Below are 21,434 nucleotides of genomic sequence, written 5' to 3' on the forward strand. Positions count from 1 at the left end.
ACGATCCAGGTGAAGGGAACTTAGAGAATGAAGCCGACAACAACATCCTCCTTCTAACTGGCTCCTCTGGTTGGGTTTTAAATACATATTATGAACTTGTGGAAAGTTGGGGAAGGGCAGATGTATTTCTCATCTCTTGTCACACAAGCTCTGTTTTGACACCCCCACTCACTTTTATCTTTCTTTTTGATGGAAAACATTACTTTAAAATATTTTTAACATCTGTTAAGGAAAGAAAAATAGGATGCATTATGAGATACAGAGAAGGGCTTCCCAGGTGGCTCAGTGGTAAAGAATTCACCTGCCAATGCAGGAGACACAGGAAACTCGGATTCGATCCCTGGGTCAGGAAGGTTGCTTGGAGAAGGGAATGACAACCCACTCCAGTGTTCTTGCCTGGAAAATCCCATGGACAGAGGAGCCTGGTGGGTTACAGTCCATGGGGTCACAAAGAGTCGGACATGACTGAACACGCATGCATGTGTGTGTGAGGTACAGAGAGCTCTTTGGGAAGGTGTGAGCAAGGCTTCCATTTCCTTTCTGCATACATTTAGGGGTGTCAGCCTTTATCATCTCTCTTGCCAACTTGAGACCTTGCACTTGACCTGCTTAGAGCTGTAAGAAACCTGGAGCATAATTTAATCAAGTTTTCTCTGTATCCAAATGGCATAGACAGAGCTTGGAACCCCGGGAGCGACCAGTGTCCCTAAACCTCAGTGCGTGTGTGAAGCCGTTTGCAACCCAGAAAGAGGCAGCCATTACAGAAACACACCTACCATTTTCTCCTTAAAAGGGAACAAATGAACAGTGCAATTCTGCCCTTAGAGATGGCAGTTTCCAGGGGGGGAAAAGAAAGAGACTCATCTAGTGTTTATCATCTCATTATAAACATTTAAGACTAACTTGAAGTCACACTTTTAAAAAAATATGAATGGTTGACAAAGACTCATTCTATAAAAATATTTTGAGCCCTGCTATGTGCTGAGCAGTAAACACTGCCCTCCTGAAGTTTGCATTCTAGAGACTATCAAGAAGACTAGGTGGGAGACAAAAGTTAGTATTAAATATCTTTGTAGGTCAAGCTTAAGGGAAGTAGAAAGCAGTATCACTTTTGCTAGCATCACCTTTAGCACACAGCCATGTAGTGGAGCCTTGAATTCTGTGGGCGTTGAATCTCTTGAATTCCAACCAACACTCTAAGAAACACATGGGAGGTACAGGGTGGCAGGTTGCTTGGGGGTCACAGTGGACCTGCTGCCTGTTGGGTCCTCAGTAAATAGTGTTGGGAGGGTTGAACGCCAGGGTCACTCCTGCATCTGCTTAGTCTTGGGTGATGTTGTGCTTTCTCCCCAGTCACCAGAAACGGGTCTTTGAGACCGTGAGGAACATCAACCAGGTCGTCAAGCAGAGGTCTCTGACCCCGTCCCCCATGAACATCCCTGGCTCCAACCAGTCCTCAGCCATGAACTCCCTCCTGTCCAGCTGCGTCAGCACCCCCCGGTCCAGCTTCTACGGCAGCGACGTTGGCAACGTGGTCTTGGACAACAAGACCAACAGCATCATCCTGGAAGCAGAGTCAGCCGAGCTGGGGTGAGCCAGCCGGGGACTTTTCTCTTTCTGTTTGGGGGATAGGTAGGGGGTGTGTGAACACAGGTCCAGTCATCAGAAGAGGGAGGCCTTAAAAGTGTAGACCTTTCAGTTCTCATATTTGTTGTGCCAACCGGCTGAGCTAAAGCTTATCTTGATGCTGGTATGTTAACCAGTTTAAAGGGTTGTAACAGGACACACCAGAAGTCAGCTTTTCTGTAAAATGTTGGAGGGGAGGATAAATGAATATTTTTTTCTCTTAATCTCTATCTGTTAGGCATTTATTTCATGAACCCCTTTGTAGCTTGGATTCTGAAAGGCTGAGGAGGACTCAGGCTCTGTCTCATGACCAGAATCTGGTTTGCTTTATAAAGTAGGGTGCAGCGTGCCTGGCAAGTGCCCACCACACTCTGCATGCCTGGGGTGGGTCCTCCTTAGCAGTGGTCTCTCCCTCTCCTCCTGAAGCCCTGCAGGAGCCGCACCCCCACCCTCATTGTCCATCCTTTTCCTATGACTTAACAAAATTGGCTTTTCTGACCAATGAGTCAGATAGTTGTAAAATGCTTGATCAGAACTCTGAGGTTTTTTTGGACTTAATTATTATTATTTTTCTTACTGAAGTATTGTTGCAGAACAATCTTATGTAAGTTATAGATGTATGATATAGTGATTCACAATTGTAAAGATTATAATCCATTAATAGTTATTATAAAATATTGGCTATATTCCCTGTGTTGTATAATATATCCTTGTAGCTTACTTATTTTATACAAAGTACTTTGTACCTCTTAATCTCCTGCCCCTATATCGCCTCCTCCCCACTGATAACCACTAGCTTGGATCAGAACTCTCTTAGAGCTCTCAGCTCCCTAAATTCAAGAGGAAAAAGGCACATCCCTGCAGCCAACTGTCCTGTTGGAGACCAGGAATTGCAGCCTGAAGGTTTCTTCCCGAGGTGTCACAAGGGAGATGTTTGTAGGGGCTGGATTTATTATGTAGTGTTTGCAAGTTTTCCTTGCACCTTAGTGCCCCCTCCTCACCTCCCTGAGGAAGAAAAACCCAGCAGAGGGAATTGTTCTTCTGGACAGGCATTCGTTTCCCCATTTTTGCCTACATTTAGCCGCTTGCCTTGGTTCCCTTAGAAGTTCCAGCTGCCACCCGGAAACTAGTAGTAAGGACAGTGCTGTCCAGCGCCCCCTGCTGGCTGCTCCGCGCTCACCCGCCGTTTCCCCTCCTTCTAGAAACGAGGAGCGGAGGAAGAAGCCTGGCACGCCGGGCACCCCGGGCTCCCACGACCTGGAGACGGCGCTGCGGCGGCTGTCCCTCCGCCGGGAGAACTACCTCTCGGAGAGGAGATTCTTCGAGGAGGAGCAGGAGCGGAAGCTCAGGGAGCTGGCGGAGAAGGGCGAGCTGCTCAGCGGCTCCCTGACGCCCACCGAGAGCATCATGTCCCTGGGCACGCACTCGCGCTTCTCCGAGTTCACCGGCTTCTCCGGCATGTCGTTCAGCAGCCGCTCCTACCTGCCCGAGAAGCTTCAGATCGTCAAGCCGCTGGAAGGTGATCACAAGGGGCCTCGGCCCCTCTCTGCCCTCCTCAGCGACTCCCTGTGGTCCCTGATCCACCACCGGAAAGCGGGCAACCTCTGTAACGCCTACTCCTTTTTCTTCCGCGATAGCCACCCCCGCTGCTGGTTTGAGTTCCTCTGAGTGCCCCGGCCTCCACCTCTCCCGGTGTAGGTTTGGAAATGCACACACAGGCAGCCCAGACTAACCTCCATCAACTAAGCCAAAGAAAAGAAAATGTGTTTGGCGCTGGTTTCCTAATTCTCTTGCATTCAGAATCTTTGAAATACAAATGTTTAGGGAAGGCAGAGGCACTCCTGACATCCTCAGGAGTTAATTAGGTCATGTCAGGGGGCTCTGAGGAGTGTAGAGAATTGATGCTTTGACTTTTCAGAAAATTTGGTGTCAGGGAGGGGGTGCAAAGCTAATGCTGTTTTAAATTGTTTATTCAGTAACCATGAGAAAGCAGTTTCCTGTTTGTTGACTCACATGTTCTGCTTTGATCTTCAAATAAAAAGGGTGTGGCTTTCTTCAGATGCAGTGTGTTCTGAGCAAGGCTTCTAGACCTCCACAGTTTGGGGGCCGGGAAGGGGGTGGCTGTGGAGGAAAGTGAGCTCTGTACCTCCTTAAGCCAACCTTTTCCAGGGGCCATTCAGGTTTTAGTATCAGGAACAGCCTAGATGATTAAACTCATGGAAACACTTTTCTTTCTTTCTTTCTTTCTGCTTTCAGCATTATAAAGTATGTTCCCTTTACTTATCACTGCCCTACTAAGAACCATCAGGTGTTTGTAACATTCATTTTTTTCCCCTCCTTTAGTTTGAAAACCCATAAGAGTTTGAGAAGATATTTTAACTCTATATTATTTATCTAATGCAAAGCCAAATCAGAATTTCTGTAAAGGCAGTATTTCTCAACTTCTTTAAGAACCCATTTTAGACATTAATTCCTAATCTATCCCCTCAGAAAATTTAATGTGATAGATATACTGTTTATGTATTATATGTGTATCTGTGCCTAAAAAGAGTACAGGTATTCACCCCAAAAGAACCAGTTTTCAGCCCTGGAGTGGGGACTGGAGTATCACCTCTGTTAGGATGCATGCTGTAAGATGAGATTGTACTTGTTAAAGATCCAAGAAATGCTGGGTCTCATGTTCTGAAAAGGAAGGAAGAGGGTGGGCAAACATTCTTTTTCATGATTACTTCTAAATTGTATAATGTAGGTCCTTCTTAGATTTCAGAAGAGGGATAGCTCATCCTTTTTTTAATTTATTCAGTTGTAAGCTTGGTGATTGTTTTCTGATTCACTATTATGTCTGTTTTTCTTTCAATAAAATTTTTCATTTCTGCAATTTTACTTTTTGCCTTTCTTTTCTTTTTTCTCCTTTGTCTCTCAAAGGTCATTGGAATTTATCATCTTTATCTTGTCTGCTTTCTACATTTTACTTTGTGTTTCATTGATCATCTAAGGATATGTATTTGACTCGTTTTCCAAGCATATTTTAGAAGAGTTTTTTTAAGAAATTATTTTGACCAAGTCATCTCTTTCTTTTTTAATCTTGTGACATAGATAGCAGTATTTCTGTGATAAATTAATAGAATAAGAGGAAATCCCATTAGATTTGCAAGATAAATTTCATCTATAGAACTCTGTTCACCAGGAACCTGTATCACTACCATAAAAAGTCATATCTTATCAATATGGGCTGTAAGGTACTCTCATGATAGTGTCTATCCCTCTGGCTCCATTTTATAGTCCTCTGACTTCTTAACTGTTTAAAATACAATCGACTTTTTTTCTCCCTCTGCAATTACCTTTTTGTGTTACTGTGTTTCATTTGATATGGTAGAGTGCTAACATAGAAGCATGCCTGATGCTGGGTTCATTATAGCTCGAACTGTGGTGCTGGCTAAGTTACTTCACCTTTTTGAGCTCTGTTTCCCTTATTGTGAAATAGGGCTCACATCGGCCACACAGGATTGTGGCAAGGAATAAACATGATGTGTTTTGCATTATGCTCAGCATCTACTAGGTACTTATTAACTTGTGGGCTCCTTGAACTTGTCCCTGTTCTGGTAACTCAGGTAAGAAGGCTAGCCTCACCAGTGTTGAGACCTGGACCAGCATTGCGCTGGTGCCATGTTCTTACATCCTTTTTCACTGGACCGCCAAGAAGCTGTAGGATTCCCGTGTTCTCCAGTGACCCAGGTAAATGTACCTGGGCTGAGGCCCCTGGAGAATGTTGGCTGGGATCACAGCAGATAGCCAGTCTGTGTCTTCCATCTGTCTTCCTTACCTATTTAATTAATCTTGCTGTCTGCTCATTGGTGTCAGCCAAAACAGATGGGCTAGGTGTTTTGTCTCTTCACCTTACCTTACACGTTTTAAGTAGGTGAAGAACAAACAAAACATTCAAACTAGAAAGAGATATATCTGCATTAAAAAGATGAGTTGGACAGTATTTTTTCCCTCTGTTTTGCTCTTCCTTTCTAATTATAACCAGATAGTATTTCCAGATAAACAAGTTAATATGTAATTAGGGAAAAGCACACACTTCCAAGCTGTCCATTATCCAGCAAGTTTAGTTCTAACTTTTAAGCCTCAGGTGCCCTGCTGACATAAATGGATTGAGTCGTCTTCTCCTTTGGTGACATGAAAACCTTTTATTTAAAACAGTGGGGTGTGGAAAGAAAGCAAACAGAAGGAAAAGGGTAGTAACTGTAATTATGTTTTTGCCCTATCCACACCCTGCTCCCTAGACCTTCATCTTGGTGCCGACTGGGAACACATTTCCTCTCTTTGCCTGCCAGACCCCAGCGTCATTCATGTGGGCGGGAGAAGGTGATGGTAACGGGAGGTGGGGTAAAACGCCAAGTATTATGCATCTTTCAGCATAATCTTTCCATTGTAGTCTCACTAGATTCCCTTGCTCTGCATTTTCAGGGAATGCAAATAACTCGCTGTACTTTGTAGGCTATTGAACTCCAAATAGCAACTCTCTGTAGCCTCCTTTGTGTCTTGGACTCATGCATGGGGTGGGGAAAATGGGGCATCCTGTTGAACAGATGGAAGATGGAGGCCCACGGGACTCTTTTCTGGGCCTAGACCTCTAGCCCCACTGAGTTCTTTCCTGGTGCATTGTAAATGTCTAGAACCCCCTTCAGAATGATGGGGAGATCTGGCACTTCCTTGACACAGTTCTTCACTTTCCAGTGTGTTTGCTTTGCCTTTAGACCCCTTCCAAAGGTAGAGGTGATGTGGCCACATTGCACCTGGGGATTTCTCATCTTCCTTCTGAGCCCTGGTTGTGCTGCTACAAGCTGGGTATCAAAATTCCTTGTTTAAAATTTCTCCCCAGTACAATTTTGTTACCAGGAATGTGAATGTGTGAATAGTGAACACAAACTGTGGGCCCATTTTGGATTACTCTGCATGGAGGTCCCCAGAAGTGGCAGGAGAAACCCCAGTGGCCGGAAACCCCATTGCATCTCCTGGCAGGCCCTGGACACCCATGAGGAAGTTTCACTGCCCACTGTGTATTCCTCCAGATTCTCATTGAGCCCAGATTCCTGGCTGGAATGCTGATGGCCTTGCTTGTTTTCAGACCTATGGTTTGGGGAGGGAAGTGGGGTGAGTTTATGGAAAGAACTAGGCCTTTAGCACTGAACACTGACTATGCTACAATTAACTCAGTGACTTTGGAAGTTAGGTAACTTCAGTGAACTTCTGTCTGTGAAAGTGTGGGTCATAATACTTAACCATGATGGGTGGTTTTGAGGAATGAGTCGAGGTGATACATATAAAACAAGCTGCCCTGCTGAGATGTCTCTGTACAGGGTAGCTTTTTAAAAAATAGTGCCATGGAACCTAGGACTTAGGATCCCATGGACCAGGTTTGTTTCATTATATGCATCTTTGGTCTTTTTTCTTTTCTTTTTGCATTTAGAATATTTTCTATTTTTATTCAATAGATTCCAGTTAAGTAGGTTGCTATTGTACTTGTGACACTTAATGCCGGGATAAACTCCAAAGTGTGTATGACTTTTTTCTGTTTTAAGTGGATTTGAAATTGCCCATTTACAAAACCCTTTCAAGACTCCTTGGCTGAGACTGTTGATGAGAAATTATTTTGCAGCAGTGTTTTGGAGGCAGTGCACTCAGCTGGGCACAGCAGAAGGTTGGGGAGCTCAGTTACATTCCTGGACCACTTCCTGGCCCCACTGCCTGCCTGCCTTTCGCGTCTCTTTTATCTTGACTCATGAGCTGCTGGCTCCTGGCCTCCCTAGTTCCCCTTTCTGACCTTCCCCAGGGCAGCCTGGAGGGATCGCTGCCTTCCTCACAGAGGATGCCCTCAGGAAGCCAGCAGTGACAGTCTGAGAGGTTATTTGTGCAGGAAGGCTCTTGCATTTTCATGCTTGAGAACCACTTTCAAAGTCTCTCTGTTGAGTTTGGCATGTTTTCAGTGTGGCCAACTTCTTCATCTGTGGAATGGGGATAGAATGCCCAGCCTCATGGGCTGGGCACCCCCAATACCAGAGCCGTGTGAGAGGTAATAATGTCCTAAGGGGGAAAGAGTTGCTCTAGCAGATGGGTTGGGCAGAATCCTGGCACAGAGCAACATGCTAAAGGATCTGATATGTTGTTATTTAGTACATATACGTCTTAACCCAGGCTTCCTAACAAGGCTTAGTCTTGGACTTCCTCTCTCTGTGAGTACCTGGTGTACCCTCAAGGTCCTCAGGACACTCTGGTGTTATTACAGACCTTACGCCATGTCATCTGAGTCCTGGGGTCTGGTGTCATTGAGGAGATTGGCTCCTCTGCTTCAGACCTCTGGGTGGACTTGCATGTTCTTAAATCACATCTCTTTAAGCCAATTCCCACTCCCCAAACCTGCAGCCGGTCAAGGTTGCTGGCAGCATACAGAAAACTTAGGTAAAGGGGGTGACTGCCGTGCCCACCACTTATCCATGTGCTATGTTCATTTCTTTTGTCTTTTCTCTTGATGTGGGTGCCTAGAATTGGTTTGACATCATCTTATTCTGCTGTCTTCCCTGTTCCCAGCATTGTATACTTGGCATAGAAACCACCCATATCCACCCCTGCCCCTCACCCCTCTTTCTGAGCTTGTTGTGCTTATTTTTTCCTCTTCTGTTTCTAAAGTGGTTCTGTGTTGGATTTGGGGGTTGACATCAGTTGCTTAAAATAAAGAGTTTGTCACCCAACATCCTTGACACATAGTATGATGTTAATTTTACTTTGTTAAAAAAATGGATTTTTGCCCTGAGATTGGTGCTCCTTCTGGGCATGGAAGGGGGTTAGGGCCTGACACACAGCAGGAGGGGGGCAAGGCAACTCCGTGGGTGTCCCTCCCAGAGTCCACCTACGACGCCCAGGGCCCCCTGGGCTCGCAGTCCGCGCTGGAGGGTGGTGAAGAGCCATCAGCTTAGACTCCCGTCCTAACCCTCTCTTCTCCCTGTCACCCCCTCCTCCCCACCCTTTCTCCTCGCAAGGTTCTGCCACCCTTCACCACTGGCAGCAGTTGGCCCAGCCTCACCTCGGGGGCATTCTGGACCCCCGGCCTGGTGTGGTCACCAAGGGCTTCAGGACACTGGATGTTGACCTGGACGAAGTGTACTGCCTTAACGACTTTGAAGAAGACGACACAGGTGACCACATTTCCCTCCCGGGCCTAGCTACCTCCACGCCAGTTCAGCACCCAGAGACCTCAGGTGAGAGGTCCCGAGCACGTGTGACTGTCTCAGGCAGCAGAAGTTACCCAAGCCGGCCTCAGGCTTTCCCCGAGGAGATGCAGGAGCCGCCAGCGGCCGAGGAGGAGGAGGAGGAGGAGGAGGGGTCTGGTGAGGGCACCGCCATCAGTCCTGTGAACCTGGCACCTCCACCGGAGGCAGAGTTCCAGGCCATTCTCACTTCCGTTCCGAGCACCATCCGTAGTGGCTCTCTGTCTGTAGCTTCTGCTCGTCTGTGTGGGTGATGATGAAAGCATTACCATCGTGGGGTTCCGTTTTTTAATAGAGTCTGATGCCTCCTTTTGTAACAAATGGGTGCGGCTCCTTGCCCACCTTGGAGGTGCATGGCCCAGCAGGCTCTTGAAGGGGAGCAGGAAAGGCTGCTAAAAAGAAGTGGATTATTGCCCCATCATTCCCGCCCCCCAATCCCGAGCATCAGCTCCCCATTTCTGTTCTGGGTTGCTTCCCCTGTCTAAGGGGCAGCTTTTCGAGTCCTCTGATGACCTCCAAACTGAGCTGAGCTGGGCAATTTTAGGGGCAATTTTGAGTGCTGGAATGTTCAGAAGGTTAATGAAAGACTCTGTTACCTGCATAATACAGTAAAATTGGAAGAAGCCCAGAAAGTGTTCAGGATTTCAGACAGCACTTCAGAGATCAGCCTGTTCATTACCTAACTGTGGTGTAGATATGTGTGTTTTCATTCCAGCTTATACATGTGTTCAAAGTGGATTTTTTAAAAGTGCTTTAGCAATTCTCCTTAATCCAGCAAACCCTAAGAGAATGTCAGTAAGCTTTTTTAGAGAGAGAACTCTAGATGAATCTGGAAAAGAGCCCTGCCTGATCTCTGTGTTCTTCCCGCCCACTTCTCCCACCGCCCCCCCCAATATTAAAGTTATGACCATGAGTTTGCAGAATTATACATCCTAGAGGTCACTGGGATGCAAGGCTTTGTGTTCGGGGCCCTGGGATCACAGGATCACATGGGTTACTATTTACCCAGACTTCCTGGACCTCCTCATTGCTTGGGCTGAGGGAGAGAGACCCAGATAAAGAAGAATTAACCCAATGTCATCTTCCTAATGACATTTCCAAGTCACCAGGTTTGAGAAGAGCACATTCATCTTTGTGACTGACAATTTTCATTCATGGAAGGTACAACACTCCGCATATAGTACAGAGCAGTTGAGAGCTGAGGTTCATGGTGGTGTCTCCCATCCCCTGGGTAAGTTCACACACCTGTGGCCAAGGGACTCTTTTTTAAATTTTTTTTCCTTTGACATAAACTTTAGGTATCATCAAGTAAAAAAGATTGTTTAACACCTAGGTTTATTTTTATTTTTTAGCCATTAAGTTACCAAATTCAGCTTGCAAGGGAATGAAACTGCTTATTATTTAGGATCTTCTCACAAAGAGGAAACCAGCTTAGGTATTGTTACCTCCTTTTGTCATCAGCATCAGTGCCCTTCTGGAAGGCAGACAGTGGTGCAAGAGACACTGTGTCTGCTGATTTTGTGACTGAAGCAGCAAGCATTGTATTAAGTGTGGTGACCCCTCCCTGCAGCCTGACAGGTGAAATAGAAGTGAATGCTGTAAGTTTAAAGAAGCACCATTAGGTTCATCTTTGAAAAATTGTAGAGAAGGGATAAAGCTTATAGTGTCAGCTAAGAATATCCCTCTGAGGACAGCAGGGGCAAGGGGACCAGGTATGAGGAGCTAAGTCCTGACCACTTTCCTAACCACAGACAGAGGCATATCTTGCTTCTTCTCTCCTTCCTCAAACCTGGAACAAATCCATCCTAACAACTCTTGAGAAGAGCACACAAACCTCCAGTGGAAACTGTAGAGGGGTCACATTGGAAGTGTGTGGCGCAAAAAGAATTAGATTGCTAAAGGGAATTTAGAGAAGGTCTGATCATCTAGACAAGGGTTCTTCTGAGATTGTTTTCTGAGTAAGATGTGTCAAAAGTTCTGTGCCAGAGGGAAAGGCATGGCCAATGATTTGGCTTTTTTTCCTCTGGGGAATGATGGGACCATTCTGATCTTGGAACGTAAGAAGCACGTCACTTGATGCGAATCATCCCAGGGGCCCTGAGTGACATTAAGCACATAATCGTGGAGTCATGGGCAGACAGATAAGCTTCCACGGGAGGCCTGGGGCATCCTCTGTCTTGGGATTTGTACTCAGGCTGGCCTGCTCTCTGCCTTGGTCTCCCCTTTCCTGTTGCCAAACAGCATAATTCCAGGAGCTGCCATCTGCCTGGGAAGACTTAGTAGGGAGAACCTTTGAAGACAGAAGGTGATTAACCTTTCTTTTCTAACAACTGGTATTATGGGAGGAAATTGGGAAAACTTGTATATTAGGCAGTTTTGTCTAGAGCCTGCTCTCTCATGGAGAAAACATTTTGAGTACTGAAAAATATTTATTAATATATTTTAATGTATTATTGTATCATTATTTGATTTTTATAATTCCATGTCTTTAAAAAGGATGAATCCTTGTTATATTTGTAAATAATTTAGATGATTAAAATGGATTATGATAAACAATTTTTAGATGATTAGTTTTACTTTATTTCAGTAATGTATTTTGTTTTAATTCATAGAGAAAGTGTACTTTTATCAGAAATAATCTTGTGCTGTCAGTGTTTCGAATTTTAGGTATTTACGTGTAGTGAAGAGCCTGCATGTGGTAAAGGTTAAAGATTAGAGTTTAAAAATCACACAGTTAGGTCAGCAGATGGTTGGTGGTTTGGATGGACAGTCCAGTTGAATTACCTGGATGCCTTGATTCTTAAAGGGAAGACAGAGGCAGGATTAAAGCAACATAGAAGAAAGTAAAGGTCAGCTTATTTAATACTCATACACATGGAGACCATTTCCAGTAGGAGAAATGTCCTAAAACAGACTCCTACACGTCCTGGCAGCCTGCCTGGCAATGGTTCTGCCGTAGAGCTGTGTTATCTTTGGGGCTGAGGTCCTAAAGTAAGCGTTGAAAGCAAAAATCTCATTTGGTCAAAAATACCCTTGGAAATCCCTGAAGGTGCAGCTCTTCGGCCCCTCAGAAGCAAAAGCCAAGAACTAGCTTCCTTTGTAGGTTTCTTATTTGTGACATAGGTACAGGCTCTGCTTAGGCAAGTTACTTGAAGGGAAGGGAACAGCTAAAAAAAGCAGACGATTAAGGAAATGAGTATCACTCCAGCCTCCTCTGGGGCAGGGGCTGGTATGAACAAAGCCTCCAGTGGGCATTCTCTCACACTTTGTCCCACTGGGGAAGCAGGAGCCAAAGGGGCTTGTGAGGGAATGTTGGCCGTGGAGACCTGAAGAATCTGGAAGGAAAAGTGTGGTACATTCAATTCACAGACCATTGTGTCTGGGAATGTTCCTTCTTGTCTCTACCTAGAGAGCTGAGAAGTTCCCACTGTGGCCAGACGTTTCAACCTTGCTCTGGTGTGCAGCAGTTATAGGAATTTGGTCATGATGGACAGAGCCAGGATCTGCTCGCACCCCTGTATTAGGAGATGTTAAGGAAGTTCTGGGCTCTTGCATCAAAGTGTATACTACACCACAGCAAAACAGGCCGACGCAGCCTGAAGTGGAAAAATGAATGAAGAATTGCTCTACTGACTTGTCTCAAACAGCATGGAGTCAACCCTACTTAAAACTTCCAGAACAAGCCTGCTCTCTAGAAGTGCTTTCTCTAGGAACCTCATCTCTGAAAACCATAGTGGGGTGCTCCAGTGCTGGGAGGGGCCCACGTGGACTGTTGAGTGGGTATTTGCACTCAGCCTTTTCTAAAGTGAAGGGCCCTTGAGGGAGCACGTCGGTGGGAACTGAGTTTCAGGTTTGTTGTCCAGTTGTACCACCTAGTGATGCCCTGGAGAAGTGCACCCTTGAACTGGCTCCAGGAGCACCAGCTGGATGATGAACTTGGGGCAACTTAGCCAGGCCAGCTCCCCACACATGTCGGTGGTTGCAGACAAGAAGGACAGACAAGAAGGCAAGAGGGCACGGGATCCAGCTCTGTTGGCATGTTAAGACTCCAAAGAGATTTTTATATTTGCACTTTTGACTTTTTAACAGCATTCCAAAAAGTCACTTTATCTCCTGAAGATACCCCAGAAGCCACTTGAAAGAATTTCCGGTTCTGTCTGCCACACCATGAGATTATTCCTCTGTTCAGTCACTCTTTAGATGAAACAGAGAGTAGACAACGTGGTGCCGTGGGTCAACTAAACTTTTCATTTTTTTAAGTTTTGCAGGAACCAAAAGTTGTACAGAAGCCAGAATAAGATCTTGTGATGTGGTTTTCAGTCTCTGTGCTAGAAACCTTCCTGGAACCGATGGGCTGAATGTCTGCATTGGGGACTCATGGGTCTTTCAAACTGTAGATGGGGGCTGTGTAGAAGAAATGCTTAAGAAGCAGAGAAAAAGAGTTACAGGCCCATGTTAAGCCTGGTACTAAGGGTTTTCAAATGTCATCTTGTAACACTGTGTAGTTTAAAATCACTTTTATCTTATTTTTTAAAAAGAAAAGATAAAAACCGATTCTGCTCTATCTGAAACTGCCCTTGTTTCCCTACTCCTCAGAGAAAAACACCTGTTAAAACTGCATTAGTCCCAAACAGCATTTATGTTAATGACAAAGCACAGGGCAAACAAAGGTTTATGGAGTTTTTCCCACATGGACTCATCACAGAACTTATTTTACCCCAGAAAAATTCATGCAGAGACAATCTTGAATAATCAAGGATTAACTAAGTGTAAAAGTTCCCTTTGAAAGATTAGTATTTTGTACCAGTTTCAGAACCTGGAGGAGGAAGAACAAATAAAAATAATTAAGGATTAGGGGCTTGTGGGAGGAGAGAGGAAGAAATGCAAGTTCATTCCTAAATAAAATACTTGATGAAAGTATTTGTCAGTGTTTGTACTTCTAGCTCACAACACTGCGGTCCTCCAATCAGACTGAGAAAAAGAAGGTGGATTTAAGTAGGAAGTCAGAGCATTAAATCCAGGAAAGCCCGTCCTTGGAGCCTCTTGTGAACAGCACAAGACGAACTCACAGCACCGAAGGCAGGGCTTTGGGGTGCAGTAGGGCCTGGGCCCTCTCCCTGAGCCCCTGCTCCCTGCCCTGAAGACTCTTAGCGCCTCCTGCTTTGGGAATTTGCTCTCTCCTGTACACAGAACTGTAGGAATCAGCCCCTAACGGCTCTGTGGCAACTCACTCTGTCTGTGTTGCATCCCAAGGAAGGGAGATGCTGCAGCGGCCCGGCGGGCAGTGGTGACTCAGAGAGCTGGCGGGTCCAGGCGTCCCAGTGGTATTGCAGAGGGGCTGAACCTCTGGCTTTGGCACTTTTGATCCTTGTTGATTTACCTCGGTCTTCTCAAGCTGTCCATCGCTTCTGGGGAATGATGACCTCTGAATTTTAGCAGCCTTTTCCTATTCCCAAAACCCATTTGCATAAGATGGGTTTTGCTTCTGCTGATGCAACGGTGTCTAAAATGTCCATCTCACACTAGCTGTTGCGATTGAAGATCCAATACGTAATGGGGTGGAGGAGGAGGTGAACGTGTGTGACCTTTTGATTTGATATTCTGGCCATGTGTTTAAATGGAGTATGCTTCTAAGTTTAAATCCAGCCTTGCTTTTGTTTGGTTTTTTTAAAAAAATGTTCTCTCTCTTATAACCGTTCTGTCCTAATTCTACTTACTGCATTTTTCTTTCTTTCCTCCCAAATAACCCATCATGTCTGTTATTTGGGATGCTTTTCTCAGGTTTTCTGTTGCTTTTGTTTCTAGACTTTATTGCAATCAGAGAATCGTGATTGGTTGGTTGCCTTTTCTTCATAGCTTCTTCCCTTTTTATTTTGCTCACAGTCATTTCTCAGCTATCTGAGTTCCTAAACCACTACTTTTTTGATTGAGCAACAAAGATGCATAAAGGCTATTTTTACATGTGTTTCCCACACCCCTCCTGCTTTGCCTGGAGCTCCTTGAGGCTGAGAGTTTGCTCTTGTGGCTGTGATGCTGGCTGCCATGGCAGGGGCTACCGGAGCCTTCCTTGCCACCCAGAGATGACTTGGACCACAGTCATCAGGGCAAACCAGTCTTGCAAAGCTCCTGAGTCACTGCCACCATTTTTGTGCTTTGGCTTTGTCCTGCCTGCCTTCAATTTGCGTGTCTCCAATATTTTTTTTATTTCATCTAGTTTCTTGTTTTTCCTTTTTCTTTTTTAAAGACACAGTCACCTGTGTGTGGATCTGTAGGTTTGGGGCACTGATCTCTTCTGGTTTGTTTTCCTTTTTGTCAAATCCAAGAGAAAACTTGCCATAAAGAGCTAGAAGATTCTAGTTCCAGACTTTCGAATCTTCAGCGTGCTCATGGCCTCCAATATCCTAATCGTTTTTCTCCCAGGAGGTCTCTGGGGGCTGAGAGGCTGCAGGGGTGGAGTTGGTGGGGAGGAGGGAATGATCCTAGACCTCACCACGCATGCTGTTGGGAGCAACATCTTTTTTTTTCCTTTTATTTTTATTTTTTTCCTTTTACATTTGAGTTGTGAATGAGGATGACCTCTACAATCATGATGTCTCCTGTAGACTCTATTCCTACTTCTCACCTGTGGTTTTCTGATGCATGGTCCTAAAGCTTCTGTGATTTACTTTGCTCCAGATCCTAGTCTTCAGCTGCCTTAACAACTCTTTGGAGCTTTCAAAGGAAATAAGTTGAGGACAACTTACTCATTTTCATCAGAAACCAGACATCCTAGAAATGGCAAGAAAGCAGCTCAGGGGGACTGGTGCTGCTTACCGTGCTGTGTGCCAGCCCAGCCCTGGCAGAGAGCCTGGGCCCTGGGACTCTTGCCAGCAATGTTGTTGCTGAGGCAGCTGAGGCTCCATCTCCTTCCCTGCCGACCACAGATAGGCAGTAGTGGAGCCAGCTTCCTCAAGCCCCTTTTTGTGTAAACTGAAAAGGGAGCCCATGAGCCTTGCGCTGTTTCTAGGTGTAAGTGCCTCTCCCTGCCCTGCACCTCTCCCCTCCCCTTGGCAGAGCTTGGCACCTATCTGCCAGTGAAAAGAAAAGTAAAGCAACAAAAGAAGGAAGCCGGTTCAGATCTCTGAGGAGGGAACCCAAATTTACCCCCAAGGGCCCTTTGGCCCTTCAAACTGGATCCACTACTGGCCAAAGAACGCTGATGGGAAACCCTGTCTGGATTGGGTTGGAAGCTGGAATTCAATGCTCTGCATGCCAGTGCTCAAAAGTGTGGTTGTTTTTGAGGGACCACCTTCGACCCAGAACATTCGCGTTTCACCTTCCTCGCCCAGATCCAGTTTACAAGGTAGCTCATCGCTTCTTGCATCTGTTGAGGGCCATGCGGGACTCTGACTTTTCTCGTGGGTTTACTTGGATGCAAGGACTATATCTTGTTCCTCCCCTCCCCCCAATTTAGCCCACCACCCTGGGAAGTGCATGTCACAGACCAACTCCACCTTCACCTTCACCACCTGTCGCATCCTGCATCCTTCAGACGAGCTCACGCGGGTCACACCAAGGTAAGGGACCCAGCCTCGGGGTGGGCAGGGTGGGGTGAGGTGGGAGCACTCCCTGCGAGACTTAATGTCAAGGAAAGCTGAAGTAGAAAGAGGGTTGTTCAAAACCAACTCCAAAATGGGAGATAAGTTAAAAAAAAAAACAAAACAAAAAACCCAACTCCAGCCAGTGGAAGCATCTCTCACCTGTTCAAGTCCCATCTTTTTTTTTCGAATCAAGACCCCTATTGATTCAGATCCAACACAGAATAGAGAGACCTGGACCCACTTTAAGTTGCCTTCTTATTGGCCATGAAAGATTCTTAGGCCCTGCCTCAACCAGCTGAAGTTCAGGGCACTACCGCAGGCTCTAAGACCAAGTCTGTTGGCTTTTTGCCCCAGAATTTGCCAGTAGAACATGTTCTTTCACAGAATGGAGTTACTGAACCCTGTGGTAGCCCTTATGCCTCTGGAAATAGCCCCAGGAACCATGCGTGCATCGCAGCCACACTGTAACAACCGAAATGATAAAACTTGAACAGAACCCCACGCTTGGTGTGGTCCATTTCCCTCGGGTGCCTCCAAGAAGTGATAGAAGTTGGCACCATCTGATGAGAGGACTCGTGTGGCCTTGGTGGGGTCGGGGGAAGGGTCTGTTTGACTAGATTTCAGACCTCCCAGAGCTTCTGGTGAAAGGGAAAATGGTCTCCCCCAACTTGGTGGTGTGACCCCCCCTCAGCCATTTTCTCTGTGGTGCGAGGTGTCAGGGTGAGTGGAAAGTATCTCACAGGAGGGAGGTGAGCTGGGCCAGCTCGGAGGGAGCAGCCACCCCAAGGAGCACCTTCAACTATGAATGATTCTCCGCAGGTCATGTGAGGAGGACGACGAAGCAACCCCAGGCCCTGTTGAGCTGAGAGCAGATGTAGGGCAGAGAGTGAGCCCACGGGCAAGGCAGGGGGTGAGCACACCGCCAGCAGGGCCCGCCTGGCAGGGCCCTGTGAAGGAGCTGTGTGTGCACGTGTGGCCGCCACTAACCCGCAACGTGGGCGTGGATGTGTCTCTGTGGTTGTGCCTGGCTAATTCGGCCTTGACAGCAGATACCCCTAACCTGTCTAAACACCCCAGTCAAGCCAAGTGCCAACACTAATACAGGTCTAACCAAGGTTCTTACCGGAAGGGGATTTCTAAGTTTTAGCTTGTCTCCATCTCCCTTCCTGCCTCTGGAGAACCTGGCTTCCCCATCCCCCAGCTCTATGTTTGAAGAGATTGTGTTGAAAACCAGTGGATAAAGCTTCCCCTGGGGAGAGGCTGGTTCCCTGGCACTCCTCTGATGGTAGCTGTAAGACTCAACACTGCACCCCTGCCTTCTTCTTGTGGTCTCATCAGGGATAAAAAAACCTGAGAAGTAAGTAGCACGAGAAAGCTTTTTGCCTGAGTTTGAAAGAATGGCAGCCTGAAACAAAAGTGGAAAAGCTCTCTAGAAGTGGTTCTGTGACCAAGTACAGATTTTTTTTGCCCTGGATTGCTTATAGATCAGTTTTGTAGAAATCCACCTGTGCCTTTTGAAGACTACCATTTTAAGCTTCAGGATCTGCTGTGGTTTCTAATCCTGTGTTCCTCTGAGTGCTCCCCACCCACCAGCATCCCCACTCCTGAGTTTGTGTGAGTGCAGGAATTTGAGGAAATTGGTAGAGACAGAGCGCCTGTCTGCTGCAGGGCTTCCTCTCTTATCTTTGGGGTCACTCAGACTTGGGTTCAAATCCAAGGATCTTCCACTGAGTAGCTGAGTGTGATGTTGAGTAAGTCACCTAATCTGAGCCTAATTTCCTCACTTGTAAAGGCAACAACTGTACTCACCCTCTAGGTCTGAGAGAAGGGAATCACGTGCAGCTTCCTGTTAATGTAAACCAGCCCCCCAAGTTTCAGAGACTCCATGGCCTCTACAGATGAGAGGGAGGATCAGACATGAAAAGAGGCATCCAGGGAGCCTGGGTTGGAGGAGTCCCCTCAGTATGTCCCAGGCCTGCCCTGCACCCCTGCAGGAGGCTGGCCCGGACCCTTTCCTTGGTTCTCCTGGGCATTTTCTGATCAATGACCTGTTGTGTTTTCTTATCAGCCTTAACTCGGCCCCGACTCCGGCTTGTGGCAGTGCCAGCCACTTGAAATCCACACCAGTGGCCACGCCGTGCACTCCCCGGAGGCTGAGCCTGGCCGAATCCTTCACTAACGTCCGTGAGTCCACGACCACCATGAGCACGTCCCTGGGGCTGGTGTGGCTGCTGAAGGAGCGGGGCATTTCCGCGGCTGTGTATGACCCCCAGAGCTGGGACAGGGCTGGTCGGGGCACCCTCCTGCACTCCTATACTCCCAGGATGGCCGTGATCCCCTCCACACCACCCAACTCACCTATGCAGACGCCCACATCTTCTCCACCTTCCTTTGAGTTCAAGTGCACAAGCCCTCCCTACGACAACTTCCTGGCTTCCAAGCCAGCCAGCTCCATCCTGAGGGAGGTGAGGGAGAAGAAGGCAGTTCGGAGCAGTGAAAGCCAGACCGACGTGTCTGTCTCCAACCTCAACCTCGTGGACAAAGTCAGGAGGTTTGGCGTGGCCAAAGTGGTGAACTCGGGGCGAGCCCACGTCCCCGCCTTGACTGAGGACCAGGGACCTCTTCTCTGTGGGCCCCCAGGCCCTGCGCAGGCCCTCGTCCCCAGAGGCCTGGTACCCGAAGGCCTGCCCCTCGGATGCCCCACCGTCACGAGTGCCATCGGTGGGCTCCAGCTCAACAGTGGCATCCGACGAAACCGCAGCTTCCCCACCATGGTGGGGTCCAGCATGCAGATGAAAGCCCCTGTGACCCTCACCTCGGGCATCTTGATGGGTGCTAAGCTCCCCAAACAAACTAGCTTACGGTGAGGCTGGGAAGAGGCCCTTCCCCTAGAGGAGACCAGGCTGGCTCCCGCCTCCCTCTCCTCCCCCTGCCCTGCGCACGCTCCCTCTGCCCTCCTCTGTCCATCCCCTCCTGAGCTAGACAAATCAACCTCGTGCCTAATGGGGGCAGAGTGGAGACTCTGTAAAATGTGTACATAGGACTTGGAGACCTGTATCCACCCTGCCCTTCCTTCAGATCCTGCAGGAAGCGCCCCCGCACCGACATCACTCTCCTGAGGACCTAGCCTATGCTGGCGGGCGGGGGCAGGAGCAGCCGGGTGTCTTTCCTTCTTCTTTCCTTTGAGAAGCACTGAAACCCCCAAGTGTGTTCTTATCCCATGGATAGGAAACCAGTGAACTTGTGGCTGCCTGCCAGAGCCACACGTCCTGAGCTATCAGGTGGCACAGTGGTTCTGCCCCCCCAGCGTCACTGGGCATCTCACCTCTCCTGCCCCGTAGGAGCGTAAGGGGCCTCCGTCCGCGGCCACGTGCAGTTGCCGTAGCTTTCATGATGGAAGAGTTGTTCTTTCTTTCTGGGGTCCCAGCTTTTTTAAGACCTTAACTGCTTGGCCCCAACGGACGGTTGCTTCTTTTTTTGACCTGTGACTTTTTCTTCTCATGCCTTCGATGCGAAGTCATCCTTCCATGTTTTGTAATCCACTGTCAGGCCAGATATCTGACCTGAAAGAGAATGTATTTACACTCCTGCTGCACCATTTGGCAGCCCCTGTGTGTTCGTGTGATTTACTTTTTCCATGTTTTTTTTTTTTTTTAATATATGCAGGGAAGTAATGGTACTAGATGGGAAGTCGCAGTAAAATGTTCTCTCTGTGGTTCTGTGACACCAAAATACAAGTTTCAGACACACCAAGCAGCTAGTGAGATAGCAGCTTATTTCTGGGACCCAGTGTCACAGCCAATTGATTAAGACCAGACCCAACGTGACTTTAACAATAGGACCTTAAGGAAAAGGGGTCGGGGGAAAGGTGGTGAATGAAACTTGTCAACAGTGGAAGAGTAGAAACAGGGCCAAAGGTAACACCAAACTGGTTCACAGAGAAACAAGGCTTTGGTGGTCCGCTGGTTCTGGTCTTTACTCTAGACCCGAGACCCTTGAGCGTATTCTCACATCTGTGGTCTTCTGTTGCAGCCATTCGATACCCTCACGTTTTGCCCTCTTGTTTCAGAAAAGAGTGGTCCCAGAAAAGCCCTTCATGTCCTTGTGCCACTTTTTATCTTTAGGAAAAGGTAGAGGTGTTGTGAGAACCATGAACAAACAGGGAGCCTGGTCCCATCGCTGTCATCCACTAAGTTTCAAACTTTTATTTATTATTTGTGTGTGCTGTATTTTAAACAAACATTCTCTGTCCTATCCAGCTTGGTCACAGTGTGTCTGTGGCTTTCCAGTCCAAGCAGATCATTTATTTATTCTGATCTGGGGACTGCACATCACGGTGCTCTGTGGCCATTTGTTCTAGATGTTTATGGAAGGATAACATCATATGCAAGTAAAATCATCATTTTGCACCCCCCATTCCCCTTTTCTTCCACCCCCTTGGCAAAAGATGTATCCTTCAATTGAGTGAGTGTGAACTTTTGTCCACAGAAGATACTTTGAGAAAGTTCCCAGGAGCAAGCTTCAGTCCCATGATTTCAGACTATTTATTCTCTGAACACGAGGGTGTTGGTTAATTATGTTCTCAACCCTCCTCTCTGTGGTATGTGTGCACTCACTGCACGGAACTTATGCCTTTTTATTTGAATGTATTTTAAAGCAGTAGGTAGAATAAAAAAGGAATATGAAAACCATGGATGGAATGGACCATTTTATGTATTCAGAGAGAGGAGCCACCCATCACCACAAAGGAAATACCCGTGTGAAATTCAGCAATTCAGAGGTTGCAGTATTTAGTATAGTTAATAAATGATCAACATTGTGCAACCACTACCAAAAAGTGTGTTGTAATGCATCCAAAATCAACAATAAAATTTTATTTGCTGATGAGTACCAATAAAATAAGTTCAAATGATGGAAACCACACTGCTACTGATTTGTATTTTGTTCTTTTCATTGAGGA

The 21,434-nt window shown here is 46.9% G+C and overlaps 1 protein-coding gene across 12 annotated transcripts in view; it reads left to right on the plus strand.

Annotated features, from left to right (window-relative positions):
* Nucleotides 1-21,395, plus strand: part of TRAK1 (trafficking kinesin protein 1) — a 98,944-nt gene extending 77,549 nt beyond the window's left edge. For 5 of the 12 annotated variants that reach the window (XM_043887081.1, XM_043887073.1, XM_043887074.1 and 2 more), the window contains 5 exons: nucleotides 1,354-1,590; nucleotides 2,829-3,145; nucleotides 8,667-9,014; nucleotides 16,348-16,450; nucleotides 18,543-21,395. In XM_043887081.1, coding sequence (XP_043743016.1) covers nucleotides 1,354-1,590; nucleotides 2,829-3,145; nucleotides 8,667-9,014; nucleotides 16,348-16,450; nucleotides 18,543-19,341 — 1,804 coding nt within the window. In that variant the 3' untranslated portion in view covers nucleotides 19,342-21,395. Of the gene's footprint in view, nucleotides 1-1,353; nucleotides 1,591-2,828; nucleotides 4,502-8,666; nucleotides 9,184-16,347; nucleotides 16,451-17,293; nucleotides 17,385-18,542 lie in introns of those variants that run through there. The other 7 variants (XM_043887075.1, XM_043887080.1, XM_043887077.1 and 4 more) reach the window with 5 other exon arrangements.
* Nucleotides 21,396-21,434: the final 39 nt, after the last annotated feature.

This window comes from Cervus elaphus, chromosome 24 (genome assembly GCF_910594005.1).
Source record: "Cervus elaphus chromosome 24, mCerEla1.1, whole genome shotgun sequence".
Lineage (NCBI taxonomy): Eukaryota > Metazoa > Chordata > Mammalia > Artiodactyla > Cervidae > Cervus > Cervus elaphus.